Source organism: Diplodia corticola (genome assembly GCF_001883845.1).
Source record: "Diplodia corticola strain CBS 112549 chromosome Unknown scaffold31, whole genome shotgun sequence".
Taxonomy (NCBI): Eukaryota; Fungi; Ascomycota; class Dothideomycetes; order Botryosphaeriales; family Botryosphaeriaceae; genus Diplodia; species Diplodia corticola.
The window spans coordinates 274292-296070 of record NW_017971510.1 but is presented as its reverse complement, the minus strand read 5'-3'; the positions used below and the strand labels follow the sequence as shown (position 1 = coordinate 296070).

The following is a 21779-nucleotide window of genomic DNA, read 5'->3' as shown; positions in this document are numbered from 1 at the left end:
GATACCTTGCCACCATCCCCTTCCCCTTGAACCAACTCTTTCTCCAGAGTCTCAATGAACCATTCATTGAGACATGCGCTTCTTCTGTGTCTTTTCCAGAATCTAATACAATCTGTATATACACGAAGCAAACTTCTATCATGCTGTGTAAAGCATCAACATTAAACACGAAACAAAACACCAACTTCATCGTCCTATCCGAGAAGTAGAAACGTCGAATCATCCGTGTCTTTCAAGACCTATGCAATGAAGGTGGGAAATCCCTCCCTTGAACCGATAAAAAAAGAATAAACAAAAGTAGGAAAGCCATGACTCATCAAGTAATCTCAGCCGTGTGGATAGGCGAAGGATCGTGTATATGTGCGCACGGCGCCGGACGAGCGAAATCCAAGTGGACGAAAATGCCCGGGAGAAGCGGATAAGAAAATCAACACAAGACCACCGTTGTGAGTATGTGAAGACTGCGTCGAAAGAAATCATTCAGCCTTGCTGGTCTTGGGTGGAGTCATGGAGGCGATATACTCCTGCAGGGCCTCGGCTTCGGCCATGGAACCTTCGGTCGGTGAAGTGATGCTCTTTTCCCATTCGTCCATGAAGTTGGAGGCCGCGCGTTTGACGTTGCTAGGTGAGAGCTTGCTCAGGGCGTGCCACGGAGAGGACGGACCCGTCGAGGAGCGCTTCGCTTCGCGGACTTTGCCGAGATCGAGAGGTGCTAGTCCGGGGCCCGAGCTGGAAATTGCAGTGTCAACGAGCCAGTCCGAGGTCATCGAGAAATTCTAGTCGAGAAAGGCCACAAGTTCAAGCTTGAGTGACGGACGGTTGTGGTTGCATCACAGCAGTGTTCTGCTTTCTGTGAAGCTTGACCCCTCTAAAACTTGAACTTGACATACCTGGCCTTGCGTTTTTACGTACCTAGTACTGGTCCGCGGACTGCTGCCGTCAGAACAGTGGGAAGCCTGGCCTTCGGAGACTGAGCTGTTAGTGCTCGAGTGGCCGGGAACGTATTTGTCGTCTTTCGGTGGCGTCTCCCAGTCTTCCCAACTATCTTCGAAGTTCTGACTGGAGCGGTTCTGAACCTTCTGCGGAGTGGTGGTGGACTTGGTGTGCTTGACGACGGCGGGTTTGGGTGCCTCGATCCCATGCTCCTTCCAAAAGTCCGTCTCGATGTCTATCAGCGCGGATCCATCACCGGAAGGCTGCAACGATTTCGGCTTGCGCGCGTGGCCCATGCTTTTTGATCGGCTGAGGCTGGTAGACGAGCTGGAGGCGGTGTTTGCTCCGCTGGGTTGACGGCGGACTGGGTAGCCAGCGCGAGTCGGCGTGCCAGAGATGGCCTCATCGCCCACCGTGGCCTGGCGCAGATCCTCGAAGAATGTCCACAGGCCGTCCTTGAAGTCTGTCGCCATCTGCTTCCCGGTGCGTACAAGCGCATCACCCTGTTCCATCTGCTCGGATGATTCATTCGTGATATCCGGCGTGGTGGAGGAGCGTATGCGACTAGGGGCGCGACTGGGCAAGTCATCTGACCTTCTCGCAGCGGGCTTGGGGAAGGATGTATCGGGCTTGGTCTTGTCAGGAGACAGCAAGGAGAGGGTGCGAGTATGGCGGGATCCGCTAAAGACCCTCCGGTTCGAGCTCCGTTGGCCATGCAGAATAGCTCTTCTGCGCTCCATCTCCTTCTGCATCCAGCTGGGGCCATCCGGATCATCGTCAATTATGCCGAGGTTGGGCATGTTGGTGTTGAGCGGGCGCAGCGGATGGAAGCCATAGCCCTCCTTTTGGCCTTTACGAGCAGCCTCCTGGTTTGCCCATTGCTTCTTCAAGTCCTTCAGGTGTTCTTCGGCTTTTGCAAGCTCATCCTTCAACTCCAAGACCCGTCGTTCCTGGGCGGCCAGCGCGGTGAAGAAGTTGCCGTCGGGCGGAGGGGATGCGAGCGAAGACTGGAAAGCGTCGGGGCGCACAGGACCGGCGCCAATCCACGAGGCTGGGCGGGCGCGGCGGGGCGACGGAATGTGACCGGGCGAGGCGGGTTGCACAGGAACGGGGAAATTGAGGGAAAGACGTTTGTGCTGGCGGGCGGTGGTTGCGTCGGCATGCGACATTGAGCGAGCGTGGGCGGGCATTGGCGGCGGGTGAGGGAGCGTGGAGACGGAGCTGGAGGTGGAATGAGAGTGGTGGTGCCCCCGGGAATTTGGGTGAGGTGGAGGAGGCATGCTGGACGAAGCACCGGCGCACGGGAGTGGGCCCCCTGAAGGCGTGAGGTCTGGGTCGCGGTCGGGAAGCTCGCGCACAGATTCGGCGGGACGTTGACGCGCGGCCGGATGAAGGTCCATGTTGTCGGCCAGGTCAGTCAGAAGAAGCTGTTCGTCTCCGGCATGATGTTTCGAAAGCTGCGGCGGGAGGGCAGGCGGTGCTTGCGGTCGCGCACGCGGCGACAGCAGGCCAGCGACCAGCAGTAGCGAGATTTGCGCAAAGCCTATGCGCCGCCCGCGCCAATGGGCAAACGTCGAGGCCGACAGCGCCAGGCCAATGCCAATTCCAAGAACAACGAGGCTCCTGCTCAGCGTCGGCCAACTGGAAGGGACGAGGTCGGACATGGGCGGGCTTGAATGCGGAATGGCATAGTAAGGCAGATCGCCGCGTCTTATTTGCCCTGGCCCGCCGTGGCACAGTGTGCGCGAACGCCATCTCCGCCGGCGTCGTGCAGCAGCGCACGCAGGTGGCAGTCCCCGGGGCAACGCACGGGCAGAAACGGCCGCCAAAACGGTCGTGGACGACGTGATTTGCGGAGAAGCGGGTGGCTGGCAGGACCCTACAAAAGAGGTCGGCTGCTCCCCTCCAACGCCTGCGAGCTGTCGCTGCAGTCTGCTGCCGCTTGATGCACGCTGACTTTAATGCGCCTTGGCCATCCGCTACGCATGAACAGGCAAGATGAGCTCCCTTAAGTACCGTCGATCTCGACAGCTCCACCCGTGGCCCATGGAACGGTCGCGAATCGAGTGCAACCACACAAGCTCTCATCAAGCAGCTCAAGCAGCGCCCTCCAACCCACTCACCTCCCCACCCACCCACAGCTGACGCCCGACACTGGAGCTCACGCGGATGGAAAATTGCGTTGTAGTACACGGCTAGCTTGCCCAGACCGCGGCCCGAAGTGCCTTGGTCACAAATCACTACCCTTTTTTTTTTTCCTTCTGGATTTTTCTTTCAAGGGACGTGACGGAAATATCCACATCCGCTGTTCTGGAAGCATTTTGGCGTAAAGCCAAAGCTTTCCAGACCGTCGGATCGCTTGTCAACCCATTGGCCTCTGGTCGCTCGTCTTAGATCGGCCTTAGAGGAGGGCTAGTGCGCCTGCATACTGTTCGAGAATAGGGCGCTGCGCCAATGAGGAGCGGTGAACGCTGGGGTGGCTGGGAGAGGCCGCGTGAACGCTGAATCTAGCGACGTGGTCCCATCTGACGGCAGCGCCGGATCGCGATACCCACTGGTTCGCTGCGGGCCGGTGCGAATTCAGAATGAGGCGAGCTCGATCGGTCCAGTCGGGGGCGGATCGGCCGCGGAAAGTTGGCAGTTCGAGCAGGGCTGTCGAAGTATTCTGGGTCGAGTCACGCGTGCCGAGCAATCGGCGTGTTTCCAGGGCCTGATCGCCGCCGGAGCGGCACATGACGGTCATGGCCCACTTGGTGTTGGCGGGGATGCTTATCTGCCGGGCGGTGAGCGGGGCGTGTCCCATGTAGCGCCGCGGGAATGACGCGATGGGGCGCTGCAGCTGCACGCCGTGTCGCGTACCCGTCATTGGGCTGTCGACACGCGCCCAACGCCGCAGAAAAATTGCCGACGATGAGGTCATGGAAATTGCAAGGGGACGGTCAGCCCGAGTGAAGACCACCGTACGAGCGAAGTGTCGCGACTTCCGGTAAGGCTGACCCTGATAGAGTTTCCAGGCTAGGCCGCGACGGGCGGCACGTCAACACGGCGGGAGCCTGACGAACGGCGAAAAAAAAGAGCCGCCGTAGGCAGAGGCGTGGCGCAGCCGGGGCCAATAAGCCCAAGGCGTGTGCCCTGCTACTGGCGAGCCAGAACCTGCTTGCGCGCGCGGGCGTGCTGCTGCAGGAACCACGCCTCAGCAACAACAGCATCAGCCGGACCGGGTTCTCCATGGCGTTTGCACCGCTGCATTTGCGCTTGCGCGCGCGCGCGCGATCGGAGTGGCTGAAGTGGGCAGCCGACGCGTTTCGCGTCTGGCGTTCTCGGTGGCTGGCGTTGGGCTGGTCGCGGCGACGCGCAGATCATCGTGCGCTCTCTCGTTCGCTCGGTTACTGTGGAGATGCGCATCGTCACCGCTATCTGCCAATGCCATAGCGCCCGCCCATGACCTGAAGCTGCCCGCACGCCCGGGCCCCAACCTCCAGCATTCATATTTGGCATCTCTATCCCCCAAAGAGGCGCGCGCCTGGTGCTACCTGCACACTACAACTCTGTCTCGCACACCCCTCCATCCGGAGAAACACAGGAGCCATGCAGCTACAGGACTCCGACAACTACCAGGTGCTCGAGGAGCTTGGCAGTACGTGCCGTCCGTCCCCCAGCTGCTTCACTCGCTGACCACCCTGCAGGCGGCAGCTTCGGCGTCGTTTACAAGGCCATTGAAAAGTCCACCGGCGAGATTGTCGCCATCAAGCACGTACGTCCCTCTGCCGCCGCACCGCACCCGACGCGTCCTGTGCCCACCCATGCTGACCGCGGCCTTGCAGATCGACCTTGAGGGCAGCGACGATGACATTCGCGAAATCCAGCAGGAGATTGCCCTGCTCAGCACCTGTGCCAGTGACTTCGTCACCCAGTACAAGACCAGCTTTGTGCGCGGTGTCAAGCTATGGATTGTCATGGAGTTCTTGGGCGGTGGCTCGTGCCTCGATCTGGTGAGCGCACAACACTCGGCTGTGGATATGGCCAGATGAGCTGACGGCCAAACAGATGAAACCGGGCCCCTTTCGCGAAGCCCACACGGCCATCATCTGCCGTGAGCTCCTCCTTGGCCTTGACTACCTCCACCAGTCCGGCAAGATCCATCGTGATATCAAGGCTGCCAACATCCTCCTCGCCCAGAACGGCAAGGTCAAGATCGCCGACTTTGGTGTCGCTGCTCAGCTGACCAACATCAAATCTCAACGCATGACCTTCGTCGGAACACCCTACTGGATGGCACCCGAGGTTATTCAAGAGATGGGCTATGACTTCAAGGCCGACATCTGGTCGCTGGGAATCACTGCCATCGAACTGGCAAAGGGAGAGCCGCCTCATGCCGACACCCATCCCATGAAGGTTCTGTTCCAGATTCCCAAGGCGGCTGCCCCACGCCTGGAGGGCAGTGAATTCTCCAAGGATTTCAAAGACTTCGTTGCCTCCTGCCTCGTCAAGGATCCGGACAGGAGACCCACTGCCAAGGAGCTTCTTAAGCATAAGTTTATCCAACGTGCTGGGAAAGTCGAGGCCCTGCAGGAGCTCATCGAGCGGAGGAGAATGTATGATGCGAGAAGCACCAAGCACTCTCATCCCAAGTATTACGAGGAGACAATGTGGGTACCATCTTCGCTCTTCTGGATGATGTGTTGCTGATCTTGACCCTAGGCGCAATATGCCCGCCAACTACGAGGACGAGGAAGAGGATGATGAGTGGGTCTTTGATACCGTTAAGCCCATCAAGACTCAGAGAAAGCGGATTCCTTCCCGGGCCGATTTCCCTACGGAGCTGATGGAGAAGCTCGACCTCGACTCCACGCCTCTGAGCACGTCTGCCCCAAGCAGTGGCTTCAAGACGGGCACGGCCCTCCGACGGCCGTCATCGAGGCACTCGAATGCAACCTTCAACCAAGGATCGGCCCCCTCGACCGCTCGCCGGAACAGCGCCGCCCGCGAGCCCCTGGCCGTTGATATGTCTTTCGGAAATGGCCACTCGACTGTTCGCCAGTTCCGCCGTGACTCTTCAGCTGCACTTGAGTCGCACCCAGAAGAGGTCTCCTCCCGCTCTTCGAACATAAATGCTTCCTTCTCCTCAGCAGATACGCTGATTTCCGAGCAGAACGAAAACACTCCACCGCTAACTGGAGGTGCCCCGGGCACAGTGTCTCGGCTGACCAAGGAATCGCTCATGGGCCGTCGTGCCTACGTCAAAGCCGTAGATGGCGCCTTCCAAGAGACCCATGCTCAGACCGGTTCCCAGCAGAAGCGAGATGCTCTGGCGAAAGCCGCACAGGCTTGGTCTGCACTGGACAGGGTAGACCCAGAAGGCGAATTCCTGCTCCTGCGCAACATGATCGACAGGATTCAGGCAGATCCAAAACTGGCAGCCGCCCTGGGAGTGGCTCCATCTGGTATGCCCAACGTGCCGATGACCCCGACAAAGAGCCACGCCCCTGCTGTTCTTTCGCCTACCTCATCCAATCACAAAACCAATGATCCGTTCTATGATTCAAACTTGTCTCCCCCGGCCTCGGCAAGGAGCAAGCTTCTCATAGCCCAAAACAGCCCGCATCTCAAGTCGAACCACCGCCGTCGCCAAAGCGCCATTAGCGTCGCCAGCAGTGACCACAGCAGCAACAGCAGCAACGCCAGTAGCGAAGGGCGCAGGGGCTCTGCACACATTGATGAGCGGAAACTTCCTGGTTACAGCAAACCCGGTATGGACCACACTAGCGACCTCGCCAACGTTTTGTATGGGCGGTGGACCGAGGCCCTGGCAAACAGGTGGAGTAGGTTCTGAGTAACATCAACCTACCCCAAGCTCTACCTACTCCAACCTGCATTATTTCTTTCTTCTATTCTATGTCAATAACTCAACTGGGATGTCTTCGGCGGCTTATCAGAACACCAAAAAAGTCGACCCATATTTTTAGTCTAGCTGTTTTGTTTTTGTATCCTTGTAGGCTTGGGTCATTTTTCTTATTCCCCATGGTTGGTCAGGCTCGGGGATCTTTCCTACTTTATTACTCTTTGCATAGCGGCGGATACCTCTACTTCACATTGGCGTTTTCTGTCTTCGTCAGTCTGTCCCTTCCACGACCACCATCACCACACCTTGTTTCTGCCAGCCTACCGTTCGTATCATCATCGCTGCTTTACGCATTCTAGTAACGAAGATCATGACGAAAGAAGAAAACAAACAAACATGGCTTGCTTGCTTAGTCGCGCTGCTCTTGCTGTTGTATACCATTTTATCACGCACACGCATTAACGTTCGAGAACACGAAGGGGGAGAGATACCATTAGCGGAGGTTGAGCCTTGCATTTAGGAACTTGGGTTTGCTAAGGTTTCGGGTTTTTTGAGCTGGGATTTCAGTATGGGTTCCTGTTTACATTACTGTTTGGCTTTCGCCCTTGAGATGAAACAAAGAATCCAAGAAATACAAGAAGAGATTCTTCATTCCGTCTCTTATCACTTCACTCCAATAACTCTCGTGTCCTTGTAGATTGTACACTGCCGTGCCTAGCATTTCCCATCTTTGTGACTCACTTTTAAAGAAGCAGGAAAAAGCCAATCGAAAGCACCTCCATCCCTACGGTAATACCATACACAATAACATGTAGCATTTTCCCCACCAATGTGTGTAGTTAACATGGGCATTCGGGCGATGATGTAAGTGCTCCAAGGGATACGATCTTAGCCAACGGTGGGCTCGAACTATCTACATGAACAAGATGTGTGATTCTCTACGAGTAGAGCTTGCGAAGAGCAAGCTTTTTGCAACCTACCACGCGCAACGGAAAGAAAACATCATTCGAACTCGTCAGTTAGTCATCTTCCACCCGTCCCACCTCATTCTCACTCGGTCGAAGCTCTCCGTTCGTATCAGAATCGGCCATTATCGTAGTAGTACGGTAGAAGACAAGAATAACAAAACCCTAAAAAATGTCCAGGCTCCAGCTAACAGCTAGGCCACCCTCAAAAAAAAAAAAAAGCTTTGCTCTAAAAAAAAGCCGTGAAATCAGTTCGTCCCAGCCCACAAGCCAGCCATGCCATGCCTTGCCGTGCCATGCATGCATTTCATTTCGGATGTTTCAGAATCGTCGACGAGCTCATTCAGAAATCGTCGATTCTCGAAGCAATGAAAAGAAACAAAAGACAGAAGAAGGCCTCCCTAAACGCCCTGGGCACCAAATCTTTGGTAATTCCCTTCCATTGAGGATTTCCCCATTAACTACTGCACATCGGGCAAGCGGACGGCGATGTCGCCGGATTGCGTGATGTACCTGACCCACGGCAGCGAGGGGTATTGCAGCTGATGGAAAATGTCAGAACTCTGGCCAACGACGCTTAGAAGTGGAAGAGACCTACCTTGGGCTCGATGATCTTCAGGTACCGCACCTGAATACCGGATGTGGTGAAATAGGGGATCTCAAACTTGACGTTGATAGGCCTCTTGCCCTTACCGCTACCAACGCCGCCCATGCTGCCGCCGAAACCACCCATCATACCGCCACCCTTCTCGTCGTCGCCGCGGACCGAAGGCAGGCCAAGCTCGGCGCGCATCAGGAACTCTTTGCCACCACCGAACTGCTTGATCTTCCACACGATCGACGAGGTCTCAGGCTGGTAGTGGACGGTGCCGATGTTGGTGCGGAAGCGCGGGCTATCGGCGTCATCGGGCACGGGAATGATGATTTGCACGTTGTTGGCCGTGCTGCGCCGCTTGAATTGTGCTTTCGCCTGGAGTGTATTAGCTTAAAAGCGCTATTCTTGTGATGACAGGGATGTATGATGACTTACCTTGAGCATATACTCTATCCTGCTACCCGAGTGACTCTCGACAATGCACTCGACCCAGATCAACGGCTTGACTTGAGTGTTCAACCGGTAGCTCATGAGCTCGAACTCTCCATCCGGCGGAATGAAGCTGATGGTCCGATCGTTCTCGAACCTACTCAAGCGCACGCACTGATGGAACTTGACGTCCTCCATCTCGACCGCCTTGCCCCTCGTCGCCCTTCCCGTAGTTTCGAACATAACCTTATCGTTCAAGCCCAGTCGCAGCTCGGGCATACCGGAGAGGTAGCACTTCATCTTGATAGCACCCAGAATCTCGGAGCGCAGCACGTTGCCGTTGGCCGAGACGAGAAGGTTGAGTGATTCGACGACATCGAGGAAGACTTCGTTCTTGCGGTAGCGGATGCCTTCACTACGCCAGGACACGGCATTGGTGACGGCGATGGGCGGCCGGGCTTGGACTTCGAGCTTGTGCGATTCCTGCGTAATGTACCTGCACGCATCGCGTGGTTAGCAGAGCTCCGAACATCGGGCGGCGGGCGGCGGGCGACGCACTCCTGTAGTATCTTGCTCTCGGTAGTCTGAGGGTGTCCGAAGTCCATCATTTCGTCAAGTAGCTCGTAAATGACGACGAAGTTGTCCCTTATACTCTCCTCCTCCAGCTCCTTGAAGTACTCGGTGAAGACCTCAACGATCTTGTGCAGGAAGAGGAGGATCTCGGCGGCATTGGTGTTGCGCTTCGTGAGAGCGAGCAGGTAGAGGTTGTTATGTCTGATGTAGAGGTACTGGAGTAAAAGGAAATGTCAGCGACGGAGCGTTCGGGCACGGAGGTGCTAGCGGGGGAGGACTGACGTTGATGCCTTCGGACGAGAAACACGGTGGCACGGCGGAGCTCTCCTCTTCGGCTTCGCTGAGCAGAATGGGGAATTTCTCGACGGCAGACATGGGAATGTCACCTCGGTAGTTGCGGGCAAGGAGGGTCTGCCTGGTGCGTCAGCATGTCGCCGTGCATTCTCCTGAGTAGCTGCGAAGCTGGTGTTCTGGCCTTACCTTGCCCTTGAGGTCGAGGAAGAACAGAGCGGAAGCCATGGTGAAAGCGACGCGCGTGCAGGGGCGATGTGCAGAGACTGTGGTGAGAGGGCAAGGATATTCAAGGGCGTAGCATTGCGCGCTCAAAAGTTGGATGTGGTGGTGGAGGAGCTGCGGATAGATGCCAAATCGACGTCGCTGCCCGCCTTCCGCCGTCCACCGCCTTCTGGAGGCTTGGCTCGCCCGCCCCGCTCCGCCCTGCTAAAACATCCTTATATCTCTTTCACGAGCGAAACAGGTCATCCCCGCGAGCTGGGATATCGATCGCTCCTTCTCTAGCACTAATTCTTCAACGTAATGCCTTCCGTCGCCGCCGTCTCTGGGCCCTACGCTAAGAAGACGCAAACATTTGGTAAAGAAAAGAAAAAGAAAAGGGAAGCAAGGTGGAGAGGAGACCGAATGGCTATTAGCGTCATAAAGCTCTAAAGCTAAAAAGTGTTCGCTTAAATACGGAGTACAGCTTTGTACATTTCCAGTTATCCAAACTCCGATGCGTATAGTACAGTCCGTCTAAACCCAATCCAAATCATGCGGTCGTGTCTGTAGCTACCCGCTGGCTCGCCAGTGTGGTATTTTCTCCGTATTACGGTCCTGTCCCTAAAATTTTACATGGCTTATGTAGCCTCGCGTATTCTCCGCTTTTCATCCCGGTTCTTCTCTCTTCTTTCGGTAAGAAAGACTCACGGTAGGTATTCCGTGGATGGGAAATAAGAAACCCCTTCACTTTTCAGCAAAGTCGCTCGCCTGCAGGTTCCGTGTCATGCTAGGCAGCCTGACGACCATGCCGTCCAGCTCCTTGCTCATCTTGACCTGGCAACCCAAACGGCTGGTTTCCGTAAGTCCGAAAGCGAGATCCAGCATGTCGTTTTCGTCGTCATCAGGCTCCTCCATACGATCATATAGGTCGCTATCTTCGACAATGACATGGCAGGTGCTGCACGCGCAGGAACCGCCGCATGCGCCTGTGAGGGAATGAGTCAGCATGCGCCGGTATACCCTATGAGATCAATTCGAGGTGCCATTGATCTCCAACACTGACTGAAAGGTGTGGAACGAACCCTCCATCTCGATGTCGTTTTCTTGAGCAATGTCCAGTAGGTTGTCCCCGTCAGCAACCTCGAAGGTGTGTGCGTCGCCGTCCTTGTCGATAAAAGTCACCTTCCGCCTGTCAACAATGGACTGAATCAGCTCCACGGCATTCTACACATTGCGGGGACAGCCCCCGGCTTTACAGATTGCTTTCTGGAAACTCACTCTTCGCCTGGCTTTGGAGTGTGGAGGTGGCCATGCTGCCGCGCAGGCGAGGTAGAGAACTCCCGCTTGGACGCAAATGGTTGGCAAATCGACGTGTCTTTTGCGAGCGCTCGGACGCTGCATGTCCGTGACAGCTGGTGTGCTGGCCGGGCGGGAGTGAAGGGCTTCGGCGCAGTCTGGAGGAATCTTTGCCATGTCGACTGGACATGGGCAGAGGCGGGACGCGCGCGGGGAGTTGAGGCCCGGAGGAGGATGCGCACGGCGCTGGTAGACGACGGCATGGCGTAGGAAGAGAACGGCAACAACCAGGCGGGACTGTTGGGAGACGGAAGGTGTGGGTGCTGCTGGGTGGGCGGCGGAAAGTGTCGAGGCGGGATCGGCGAACGGCTGGATTATTTCATGGCTCTCGGAGCGCGGCGATTCGTCAAGCTTTCTGCTCGCAAGCCGCACCACCAGTCCCGTCATGCATTCTCCCGACGACGACGACAACGCCTTCTCTCGGCACGGCCACCACGCTCTCGAGCCCCTCATGGCTACGTCGCGCGACCAACCCAATCCGCTACGGCCCTACTACATACCGCCGTCCATCGGCCTGCCCAGCGACCCCGTTTCCAATGCCGCCCCGCGCGCTTCGCCTGCGGCCAAGCCGTCCGCGTCACCACCCAAACCAAGCTTCGGCTCTCAGGCGCGCGATATCCTGAACGACCTCGACTATGGCGTTGACCTGAGCTTGGGTGACGGCAGCCCAACCGTGGCCGAGATGGCCAAGAAGCTGCTTGACCAGGCGGTTTGGAACTACACATCGGTGCTCTTCGCGCAGCCCTTTGAAGTCGCCAAGACGGTGCTGCAGCTGCATTCGCCGCCATCGGACCAACAGAGAGGCCTGTTGGATCCTGAAGATGCGCGAAAACGCGCAGCCGCTTCAGCCCGTGCCCGCTACAACGAGGTTTGTCTCTCTTGCATGTGACATGTTTCCTTGTTCGGACTTCGAGCTCATTGTAACGTCTAGTATCTCTCGGACTCTGATTCAGGCGACGACTCTCCTTCCTACTTCTCCTCTGCTGCTCCTCACTCCAACATTTCGACTGCCTCGCGTTCCGACTCACGCTCTCCGCGCCCGCGCCCTTCGTCCCGCCCAACTCCGCCTAGCCAACCGCTATCACATGCCTATAAGCTTGACCTGAAGCGTTCAGACTCCCTACTAGAAGTTCTCTCTCAGCTATGGACGAAAGAGGGTGCATGGGGTGTGTGGAAGGGCACAAACTCGACGTTTGTTTACAACTTCCTACTCAAGACTCTTGAAACTTGGGTACGAAGTTTGCTATCCGCCCTTCTCAATGTGCCCGATCCCGGGCTCTTGGGCGGTTACGGTGTCGGTGGAGGGGGCCTGGATGTGGTAGATAGTCCAAACCCCATCACCAGCCTGGCTGTTGCTGTTGCTGCAGCGGGCATCACAGGCCTCGTGCTCGCCCCACTTGACATGGTCCGCACACGGTAAGCATTCAGCACATCCCGGCTCGGCTTGGACCTTGAGGAACTGGTATACTGACATTGCGTAGGATTCTCATGACACCATCGACCACCGCACCGCGCCATATTCTGCCAAATCTCCGCGCTCTTCCTACCTTCAGCATCCCAGCACCCCTACTGCCCATCACGCTTCTGCACTCTACAATCCCGACTTTCATCTCCGCCTCGACCCCGCTCTTCCTCCGCTCCTCTTTGCATATCGACCCTGTCCTCACGCCCGCTACCTACTCCGTTTGCGCCTTCCTCTCTTCTGCGACGGAGCTCTTCATCAAGCTGCCCCTGGAAACCGTCCTCCGTCGTGGCCAAGCAAGCATCCTAACGGAGCACGCCGCGCGCCAGGCCAACTTTTCCGCCTACAGCTCCTTCCGCTCTTCATCGTCCAGCCGACAGTCCCGCTCGCGCAGCCCGATGAAGCGCTCGCAGGCCCCGCTCCAGCCTGAACCCCTTCCTACCGTCGTTAACGTCGGTCCGTACCGCGGCGTGCTGGGGACCATGTGGTACATCGTACGCGACGAGGGTAGCACCGGGCCGGGTCCCGGAGCGCCGCCCGTTGCACGCACGACCGCGGCCGGCGTAGTCAGGTACCAGCAGCAGAAACAGAGCAAGGGCCAAGGTGCGGTTGGTCTGGTGCGCGGCTGGAGAGTCGGATTTTGGGGGCTTGTTGGAGTATGGGGCGCGGCTATGCTAGGGGGAAGCGGTGGCGGTGAGTTTTAGAAGGTTCAAGGATCAGGTCGAGAAGGCTTCGGGGTTAAGGAAAGACGCATCGTATGATTTGAAAGAGTGGACGGCGAAATTGACGATTTCCCTAACGGAACGATTGTTTTGAAGATGGCCGAGGCAGCTTCCCTGTTTTTTGATATCCCAACACACTCCTCATTCACATGTACTATTCACGATGATGAACTTGGGGAAAGATGGGTGGGTTAGCGGCGTTTGTATCTTTATTGTGTGTGTTCCGTGCCTGGTGTGGTTTTCCTTTTCGAGTTCTCGGTGTATAGAATTGGAGCGTTATGTCTTCCGGCGCCGGACTGATGGGTGGGAAGGAGATTATCCTGGACAAAGCCCATGGTGTATCTATTGTCGTAGATATCAGTACGAAACTCACCTCTTCTAGAATATCTCCTGGATGTCACAGCACCGCCGAGGTGTATCCTCCTGATCTCCGCATGACCTTCCAACCATTCGCGGCGAGTTTCGGCGTAGACTTGGCCATTCGCTGTTCTATAACACGGCATTGGTGGCGGGAGCTACGCTGAGCGAGCTTCATACGTGCGTGCTTGTTAACAACCCTCTATAAAGTCAACCTTAACCTCGACCACCATTCTTCTTCGTGGCTATTGTTCATTGCCATAGCTACTTTCGAACAACACTGCCCACAGGCAAAGAGAGACGGATGAAATTCGGTAGGCCCTAGATGGGCCAACAACCAGGCTGCCAACACGACAGCCCGAAAAGCCGCTCATTAAAAACTTACCTTTAAGGGAATGTCGAGTCATCGGTATCCAGTCTTCCAATTGATCACGTAAGTTTCAGTACATAACACATGACTCAGTGGAGTTCGATGTTTGTCACCAAAGACGGAAACTTGGGATGGCTAGTGAAGAGGCAGCTCCAGATGCTCTCGTCTATATAGTCCTTGGATGAAGATCACACTCCTACGTCGAAGTCACGAAGTGATAAGGTTGATGGAAGGTTAGCACCTATTCCGTTATTTACGGTCATCGGCGACGGCTATTTGCACTGCTTCATGGACGGAGAATTTCTTAGTGAAGGCTAGAGGATGAGGTCGATACTATTTCATTGATCTGAGATGTTTGGATTCTCCCGTTACTATGGAATGGGAAATACATGAGAAACAAATGAGAGAAAAAATTGTGAATTGCGGTTTTTGCAACGAAATGCAACAGTAATTTCGATGGACAATGCATCAGTTGTATTAAAAATAAGTCTACAATGCAGCCTCAACAAAAGAATTTAGTGCAAAGGCATAAAGGTCAACCAATGCAAGGAATAATAGGCTTTCAAAGAGCGGCAAGAATCCGTTCTGTCGTCGTATTACTGGATTTCTCTGCCCTGAAGCAGGAGTATGTGTATTACGGATAGGCTTCATTTCAGCGCATTCATCCAACAACAAAGAAATAAGCCGTGTGCGCGCTTATTGCAATTTCAAGCCAACGACTACGCCCGTCATTGTTCACACGTCCTTCCCACAGCGCCGGACTCCGTAAATGCACCAGAACCCCACATGGCCTGGCCGACCTAAGCCGAAGGTCTGGAATGGATGATTCTATCCCCTTCATGTAGCGTATCCAGGAGAGCCCAAACCGTTCCATGCGATCATGTTTTATCTTTTCTTTGCTCTCCTCTCATCTCCTACCCCTGCCAGCACCAGGCATGCCTCCACCGCCAAGCATCGACATCATCTTGCCGATATCCATGTTGCCAATATCCGGCATACCACCCGCGCCGGGGCCGCCGCCACCACCGCCCATCATCTTCATAAGCGAGCTCATATCCGGCATGCCCATGCCACCCATTCCGGGCATGCCGCCCGCACCGCCCATCGACTGCAGACGCTTGAGGGCGGCCTGCTGCTGCTGCTTGTTGCCGAGGGCGGCCTGGCCCTGCTTGCCCTGGAGGTTCTTCATGCCCTTGCCCATCTTTTTGGCCATACCACCCATCAGCATACGCTGCGACAGCAGCTCCTCGACCTCGCGCACGCTCGTGCCCGACCCCATGGCCACGCGCGTCATGCGCGACGGCTCGTCCGTGAAGCATTTGCCGTCCGAGTCGAGCTCCTTGGTGGTCATCGAGTCGCAGATGTAGATCATGCGCTTGAGCTTGAGCGAACCCTCTTCGTCGTCCATGCCGCCCATGACGCCCGAGAGGCCGGGGATCATGCCTGCCATCTTCGAGAGCGGACCCATCTTCATGATGTTCTGGAGCTGATCTCGCAGATCGCGGATGGTGAAGATGCCCTCCTGAATGTGCTTCATCGTTTCCTTCTGGTCCAGCTTGAGGGATTGAACGTGCTCAACCAAGCCCTGGACATCACCCATGCCAAGCAGCTTGCTGACGAAGCGCTGTGGGTCGAACTTTTCGAAATCCAGCATGTGCTCACCCGTACCCAAGAAGGCAATGGGGCAGTGTGTTGCTGCGGTCGCGGAGATGGCGCCACCGCCTGCAGCAGCACCGTCGGTCTTGGTCAAGATGATGGCACCGAAATCAGCCGTTTCCTTGAATGCGCGAGCCTGTGATTCCGCCGCCTGACCGATGGACGAGTCGAGAACCATGATGGTCTGGTGGGGCTCTACTGCGCGCTGGATCTGGATCATCTCATCGAACAAGTCCTGCTCTTGCCTGTGCCTTCCACTGGTGTCCACGATGATGATCTCGAAACGCTCTTTCTTAAACTTCTCCACACCTTCCCTTGCCACAACCACCGGGTCCGTCTGGGTCAAGCTTCCGTAGTAGGGGATCTTCGCCTTGGTCGCATTCTGCTTCAGCTGGTCGAAAGCACCGGCACGGAAGGTATCGGCGCAGACCAGGCATGACTTGAAGCCGCGGGCGGAGTACCAGCGGGCGAGCTTCGTACACGACGTCGTCTTACCGGAACCCTGGAGACCGACGAACATGACGACGTTGGACTTGCCCTTGCGCGGCTTGAAGCCCTCGGAGTGCGGGTCGACGAGCTTGACGAGCTCGTCGAAGACGGCTTTCTGGATTAGGCGTTTCTTGTTCACGCCGGGCGCGATGTCCTTGAAGTTGACGGCTTTCCGTATGGAGGCGCGCAGGCCGGCGACTAGCTTGATGTTCACATCGGCTTCAACGAGGGCATTGCAGATCTCTTTGACCATGCGATCGAAGTCCTGGTATTGGAAGTCAGCGGAAGTCGGATGCACGGAGAGCTGTACTTGTGCGGCGCGACCTTCTCATCCAAATTGGGCGCCCTGGTCAAGTCTGACACAGCGGCGTTGATGCGCCGACCAAGGTCTTGGAGGACCATGATGGGCGGCTTGTGCGAGAGAACGTGTGGAAGGTATAGGTGAGCGGGGTGGTAGGCGAGTGGTCGACGTGGTAGAAATTCCGGGCTGTGTATGGAGCGCGGCGGCGACAGGCGGGGAGTGGAGAAGCCAAGCTCCGAAGGCGGTGAGTGAAAGATAGCGTCCGGGCGCCGCGATGTGGATCAAAAAAGTTCGGCGAATCCTGGAGCGCAACACCATCACCACTCGCACCCTTCGCAAACATGCCCGCCCCTTCCAGGACGCCGGTAGCCCTCAAAAGAAAGAGAACGGAGCAGCTGCGCGGCAAGAACACCAAGCGCCCCAAGAAATTCAACAAACGCAAGGCCCAGTACTACCACAGTTCGAGCGAGGACGAGAGCAGCGATGAGCAGCCGCGAAGAATCGCTCCTACCTTCGAGGCTGCCTCCTCGGAAGACGAAGCCAATGATGTCGCCGATGCTCTAGCTGATGCTCCTACCGATGCTCCCGCCGACGCTCCCGCCGACGCTCCCGCCGATAACGACCATGTCTCCGATGCCGAGCTCCAGGACGCTGCCTCGGACGCCTCGGATGACGAAGGGACTCGCTTGGATGACGATGATGAATTCGACGTCGAAGACGATGACGACTCTGATGCCTCAAGCACGGGGCTCGGTCGCTCTAAGAAGAAGCGCAATGACCCAGAAGCCTTCGCAACATCGCTGCAAAAAATCTTGGGTTCCAAGCTCAGTACAGCCAAGCGCGCCGATCCTATTCTGTCCCGTAGCAGAGTCGCACACGATGCTGGCCACGAGCTGGTTGATATGAAATTGGAGATAAAGGCCCGCCACAAGATTCGGGATGAGAAACACGCTCTCCTGGAGAAGGGCCGTGTTAAGGATGTTCTGGGTCTAAGCACGCCGGAGGTCTCGACTCAGAGCATTCAAGAGGAGGAGCGCCGCCTAAAGAAGACAGCGCAAAGGGGTGTGGTGAAGCTGTTCAACGCTGTGCGAGCCGCACAAGTGAAGGGTGAGCAAGCTTCCAGGGAAGCTAAGATGAAGGGCGTCGTGGGTATGGACAAGAGGGACGAGAAAGTCACCGAGATGAGTAAGAAGGGTTTCCTTGACTTGATCGCTGGCGGTGGAAAAAAGACGGCCGCCGCGTAAATCACGCGAGGAATGTTTCAGATGGAGTTGTTGCAAAACTTGGCAAGGATCATTGTTTGGGCTTATTCCGCCCTCTCTTCACGCTTGATTGCGACCATATCCTCCACGCCACACTTGCCGGCATCCAGGACCCCGGCCTTGCTCAGGATTTCAATTGTCTTCTCCACCACGGCCGGGTTAACGCCCCTCACTTCGTCGGCGAAGCGAACTGTCTTAGTCCATTCCTTGGCATCCTCCGCAGAGTAGTCCAGCTCGGTCGAAATGTATTCGATCGCCTCTTGCTGGTTCTCCTTGTAATGCTGAACACCCTTGTTGATGGCGTCGCTCATGGTCTGCATGCGCTTGTCGGTCGGATCACGCGCCACGATGTGCCAGCTGGGCCACGGCGTATATATCTCGCCAATGCGCTTGATCTCGCCGTTGTCGTAGTAGCGCTTGGTGGTGAAGTGCTCCCACATGAAGAAATCAGCAGTGCCGTCATTGACAGCATCGCGGAGCTTGGCGAAGGTGTTGAGGGGGACGACTTCAAAGGGCGGCTGGCCCGGCTTAGTTTGAGAGAGCCATCCATGCTGGTCGGCCAGCACAAAGCCCATCACATAGGATCCGCTGTTAAAGAATAGATTAGCATCAGCCCCGTGTCTCCGAACGCAGTCTGCCCGTAACCACACCCACCTTCCAATGCGACTGACGCCAATCTTCTTGCCCTGCAGCCCGTCTACATCAATGTCCTTCTTCGCGCCCGCGCTGATCGCCCAGCACAGTGGCGTCTCAACGTACGTGCCCACCAGCTTGTAGCCCGCAGCATTCGCATCGCCCTTGTCGGCGATGGCCTTGCCAATGCCCGCAACCCAGCCCTCGGTGAGACCAATGCCGACATCAATCTCCTTGCCCTGCAGCGACTGGATCATGTGGCCGGTGCCGGATGGAAAGGGCACCAGGTCCGCCTGGAGTCCATAGTGCTTGTGCGCGAAGTGGAGCGGTGTGGAGAAGTGCTCTGCGATGAGGAGGCCGTGTCAGCTGTTGCTATTGCTGCTACTGTTGTATGGGCCATTGAGGCATTTGTGCGAAGAGCTGGGCATCGCTCACCCGGAACGTAACCAATGCGGAGTTTTTGCGCCATGGCAGCGGCGGAGGAGAAGGCGGCACGGTGGGCTGTCGTCGGCGTCTTCGGGACGAAGGATGCGCGGAGGAGAGAGGTACGCAGCATGGCGGGTTGGGCGGGAGACGAGGAGCAATGAAGTATTATTTATTTAGGATTATCGCGGAGGCGGAGGCGGAAGCGAAAGAATGCTACATGTTTTGAGGTGGGGCACACAGCTGAAGCTTTCGGCGGGGAGTACGAGCTTGGGGAAAACGGGCGGCGAACCTAAATTTCGATGACGAGCACTCGAACCGCAGCCGCGACAAGCCGAGAGCACGAGAGCAAGCACGTCAGCGCGTCTTATCGATAGGGCAGCCAGTTAGCCAGCCGATGTCGTTCGTTGCGGCCCCCGAAAGTGTGCAACTCCCTCCACGAGTCAGGTGAAAAGGCGCGAGAAAGTGGGCTGAGCTTGTCCGGGATGCCTTCTCGGCAAGCCGCGCCTTCTTCGTTCCTTCGTCCGTTGTCCCTTCTCCATTCTCTTCTCGTTGTTCCCACGTAGAAGTGTACCTGCGCATTTGGCTTTGCTAGACGGTTGGCTCCGACTATCCTCGGTCTACTTGCTGCCGTTCGTCCGTTTGGGTGCTTCGTATGCTCGCACACCTGCTACCTCGACTCTTTTCACGCGCCATGTCTTCTGCAGATGCTGTAATTAGCAGCCCGCTTCGGTTCAATGCTAGAAAGGTTGCCGTTGTGGGAGCTGGGCCATGTGGTCTGGCTGCACTCAAGTGAGTCACAAAGTGATAACATCGGAAGAAGCCGAGCAATATACAGCCGTATGTTTGCCGGATTGATGTCGTGATGCTTACTTTATTGTAGATATTTGAGTGCGGAAAAGAGGTTCGAAAGACTGGTGGCGTTTGAACAGCGCAGCTCACCCGGCGGGTTGTGGAACTACACGCCCGAGGACCGCGATGATGGTTCTTTCGCCGTGCCGAAGACGAGGCCGACCAAGGAAGACCTCGATAAACCCATCTGGGGCATCAAGTCTACCGCTAATGGTGCTATCAACGGTGCCGTGGTCAACGGGGACGCGAAAGAAGCCAAGTTCATCTCCCCCGTGTATGAGCTGCTTGAGACAAACATTCCCAAGCAGCTCATGCAGTTCCATGACTTTGCGTTCCCGGAAGAATCGCAGCTGTTCCCCAAACACTGGACAGTTGACCGCTATCTGAAAGACTACGCCAAAGAGGTGGAGCATCTGATTCAGTTCCAAACCCAGGTGGCTGATGTGAAGCTCCTGGAATCCAGGGAGACTGACGGCCTTGTCGAGGAGCAATGGAGCGTCAATACCAAGAACGTCGTGACTGGGGAGTCATCAGAGGAAGTTTTTGACGCGGTGGTAGTAGCGAACGGTCACTTCTACATCCCCTTCATACCGGAGATCCAAGGCATTCAGGAGTGGCACAAGGCGCATCCAGGGAGCATCACACATTCCAAATTCTACCGGACCCCAGACACTTTCAAGAACAAGGTCCGTAAACACCAGCTTGGACAAGACAGGCTGCCGTTCCCAAGCTAACTCTGCTCAGAAAGTCATTGTCGTGGGAAACAGCGCTTCTGGTCTCGATATCGGCAAGCAGATTGGTGGCTTCTGCTCGGTACCTCTCATCAACTCGATCAAGTCTGAGTCGTACATGGCGAGAGGCAAAGATTCGTTCAAGAAGGAGGTTCCACCAATCAAGCACCTCGACCCCAACACGCGCACCGCGACCTTCGAAGACGATACAACCGAGTCCGACATTGATGCCATCGTCTTCTGCACGGGCTATCTCTACTCGCTCCCCTTCCTGTCCGACATGCAGCCACCGCTCGTCACAGATGGCACCCGAGTGGAAAACACGTACAAGCACGTCTTCTACACGCCGCACCCAACACTGTCCTTCCTGGTGCTCAACCAGCGCATCATCCCGTTCCAGACAGCCGAGGTGCAGGCGGCGGCGGTAGCGCGGACGCTGGCCGGCCGGTTGACGCTGCCGGCGGCGACGCAGATGCGGGCCTGGGAACTGCACACGCTGGCCGTCAACGGCGACGGCAACGACTTCCACACGCTGGCGTTCCCCAACGACGCCGACTACATCAACATGATGCACGACTGGGCCGCCACGGCCGAGGGCGAGGGAACACCCGGCGCGGGCAAGGTGCCGCCGCGGTGGACCGAGTGGCATTACTGGTGTCGGGAGCGGTTCCCGGACATCAGGGCCGCATTCTCGGCGAAGGGCGAGGAGAGGAGGGATGTCAGGGAGCTGGCGGAGGTCGGATTCGATTTCCAGGAGTGGAAGAAGCAGAAGGAGAGCGAGGCGAAGGAGCTGCTATAGGCAAGATTATTGTAGATGAGATGCACGAGAGCTAGATTAGAGGCTGATGTTCAGCGCAGGGAAGATAGCTAGAGCCACGAGATCTAAAAGGTAATGGAGGATATGGCGCGCATTGGCCAGCAATTGGTTGATAAGCGTGTCGGCGTGTTCGTCCACACAAAGATGATAAAGATGGCGGCGAAGAGAATGATGAGAGAAAGGAGAGGAAAAGAGCAGTAAAGCCTTACAGCAATTGAAAAGACGCGGCTAGAATTCTACGTTGGGTGCGCGGCATGAGTTAGCCCCCACGTGCGCTGTGGCTAACAAAGGGATCCAAGGCTGCAAGCCAGGCAGCAACAGCGCATGGCGGGGTTGCTCGGTTGAGCCTTGACGGCTTGGCTCCATGTTTCCAAACCGCGGGACCAGAGTGACGGAGCACGTGGTGCACGCCCCCCGTGCTGGCATTGGAGGCAGCGGCGGAAACAAAAGAACAAAAGTGATGATGTTTGGGGAGCTCGGACGTGGTGTCAGTGGCGACATGCTGGACGAGGATCA

The 21779-nt window shown here is 56.4% G+C and overlaps 9 protein-coding genes across 9 annotated transcripts; 4 read left to right on the top strand and 5 right to left on the bottom strand.

The window, feature by feature from the left end:
• Positions 1-476: 476 nt before the first annotated feature.
• On the bottom strand, positions 477-2597 carry BKCO1_3100085 (uncharacterized protein; the record flags this gene model as incomplete). The annotated part of the gene is made up of 2 exons (XM_020274364.1): positions 477-729; positions 913-2597. The coding sequence occupies 2 exons, from the start codon at positions 2595-2597 to the stop codon at positions 477-479; spliced, it is 1938 nt and encodes a 645-aa protein (XP_020129646.1).
• A 1924-nt stretch (positions 2598-4521) lies between these two features.
• Positions 4522-6766, top strand: BKCO1_3100084 (ste ste20 ysk protein kinase; the record flags this gene model as incomplete). Its single annotated transcript, XM_020274363.1, has 5 exons — positions 4522-4570; positions 4620-4687; positions 4758-4925; positions 4981-5582; positions 5635-6766. The coding sequence occupies 5 exons, from the start codon at positions 4522-4524 to the stop codon at positions 6764-6766; spliced, it is 2019 nt and encodes a 672-aa protein (XP_020129647.1).
• A 1435-nt stretch (positions 6767-8201) lies between these two features.
• BKCO1_3100083 (ap-1 complex subunit mu-1) lies at positions 8202-9856 on the bottom strand (the record flags this gene model as incomplete). Its single annotated transcript, XM_020274362.1, has 6 exons — positions 8202-8282; positions 8339-8710; positions 8771-9260; positions 9323-9552; positions 9620-9748; positions 9818-9856. 6 exons carry the CDS (start codon positions 9854-9856, stop codon positions 8202-8204), a joined length of 1341 nt encoding a protein of 446 aa, XP_020129648.1.
• Positions 9857-10576: 720 nt separating this feature from the next.
• BKCO1_3100082 (2fe-2s iron-sulfur cluster binding domain-containing protein) lies at positions 10577-11391 on the bottom strand (the record flags this gene model as incomplete). Its single annotated transcript, XM_020274361.1, has 3 exons — positions 10577-10818; positions 10915-11021; positions 11111-11391. 3 exons carry the CDS (start codon positions 11389-11391, stop codon positions 10577-10579), a joined length of 630 nt encoding a protein of 209 aa, XP_020129649.1.
• Positions 11392-11573: 182 nt separating this feature from the next.
• On the top strand, positions 11574-13354 carry BKCO1_3100081 (mitochondrial fusion protein; the record flags this gene model as incomplete). The annotated part of the gene is made up of 3 exons (XM_020274360.1): positions 11574-12056; positions 12120-12604; positions 12670-13354. 3 exons carry the CDS (start codon positions 11574-11576, stop codon positions 13352-13354), a joined length of 1653 nt encoding a protein of 550 aa, XP_020129650.1.
• A 1652-nt stretch (positions 13355-15006) lies between these two features.
• On the bottom strand, positions 15007-16646 carry BKCO1_3100080 (signal recognition particle 54 kda protein; the record flags this gene model as incomplete). The annotated part of the gene is made up of 2 exons (XM_020274359.1): positions 15007-16509; positions 16569-16646. 2 exons carry the CDS (start codon positions 16644-16646, stop codon positions 15007-15009), a joined length of 1581 nt encoding a protein of 526 aa, XP_020129651.1.
• A 240-nt stretch (positions 16647-16886) lies between these two features.
• Positions 16887-17789, top strand: BKCO1_3100079 (uncharacterized protein; the record flags this gene model as incomplete). Its single annotated transcript, XM_020274357.1, has 1 exon — positions 16887-17789. One exon carries the CDS (start codon positions 16887-16889, stop codon positions 17787-17789), a length of 903 nt encoding a protein of 300 aa, XP_020129629.1.
• A 62-nt stretch (positions 17790-17851) lies between these two features.
• On the bottom strand, positions 17852-18996 carry BKCO1_3100078 (periplasmic binding ii; the record flags this gene model as incomplete). The annotated part of the gene is made up of 3 exons (XM_020274356.1): positions 17852-18395; positions 18462-18783; positions 18876-18996. The coding sequence occupies 3 exons, from the start codon at positions 18994-18996 to the stop codon at positions 17852-17854; spliced, it is 987 nt and encodes a 328-aa protein (XP_020129628.1).
• A 561-nt stretch (positions 18997-19557) lies between these two features.
• On the top strand, positions 19558-21245 carry BKCO1_3100077 (flavin dependent monooxygenase; the record flags this gene model as incomplete). Its single annotated transcript, XM_020274355.1, has 3 exons — positions 19558-19655; positions 19747-20401; positions 20460-21245. 3 exons carry the CDS (start codon positions 19558-19560, stop codon positions 21243-21245), a joined length of 1539 nt encoding a protein of 512 aa, XP_020129631.1.
• Between the last annotated feature and the right edge of the window lie 534 nt (positions 21246-21779).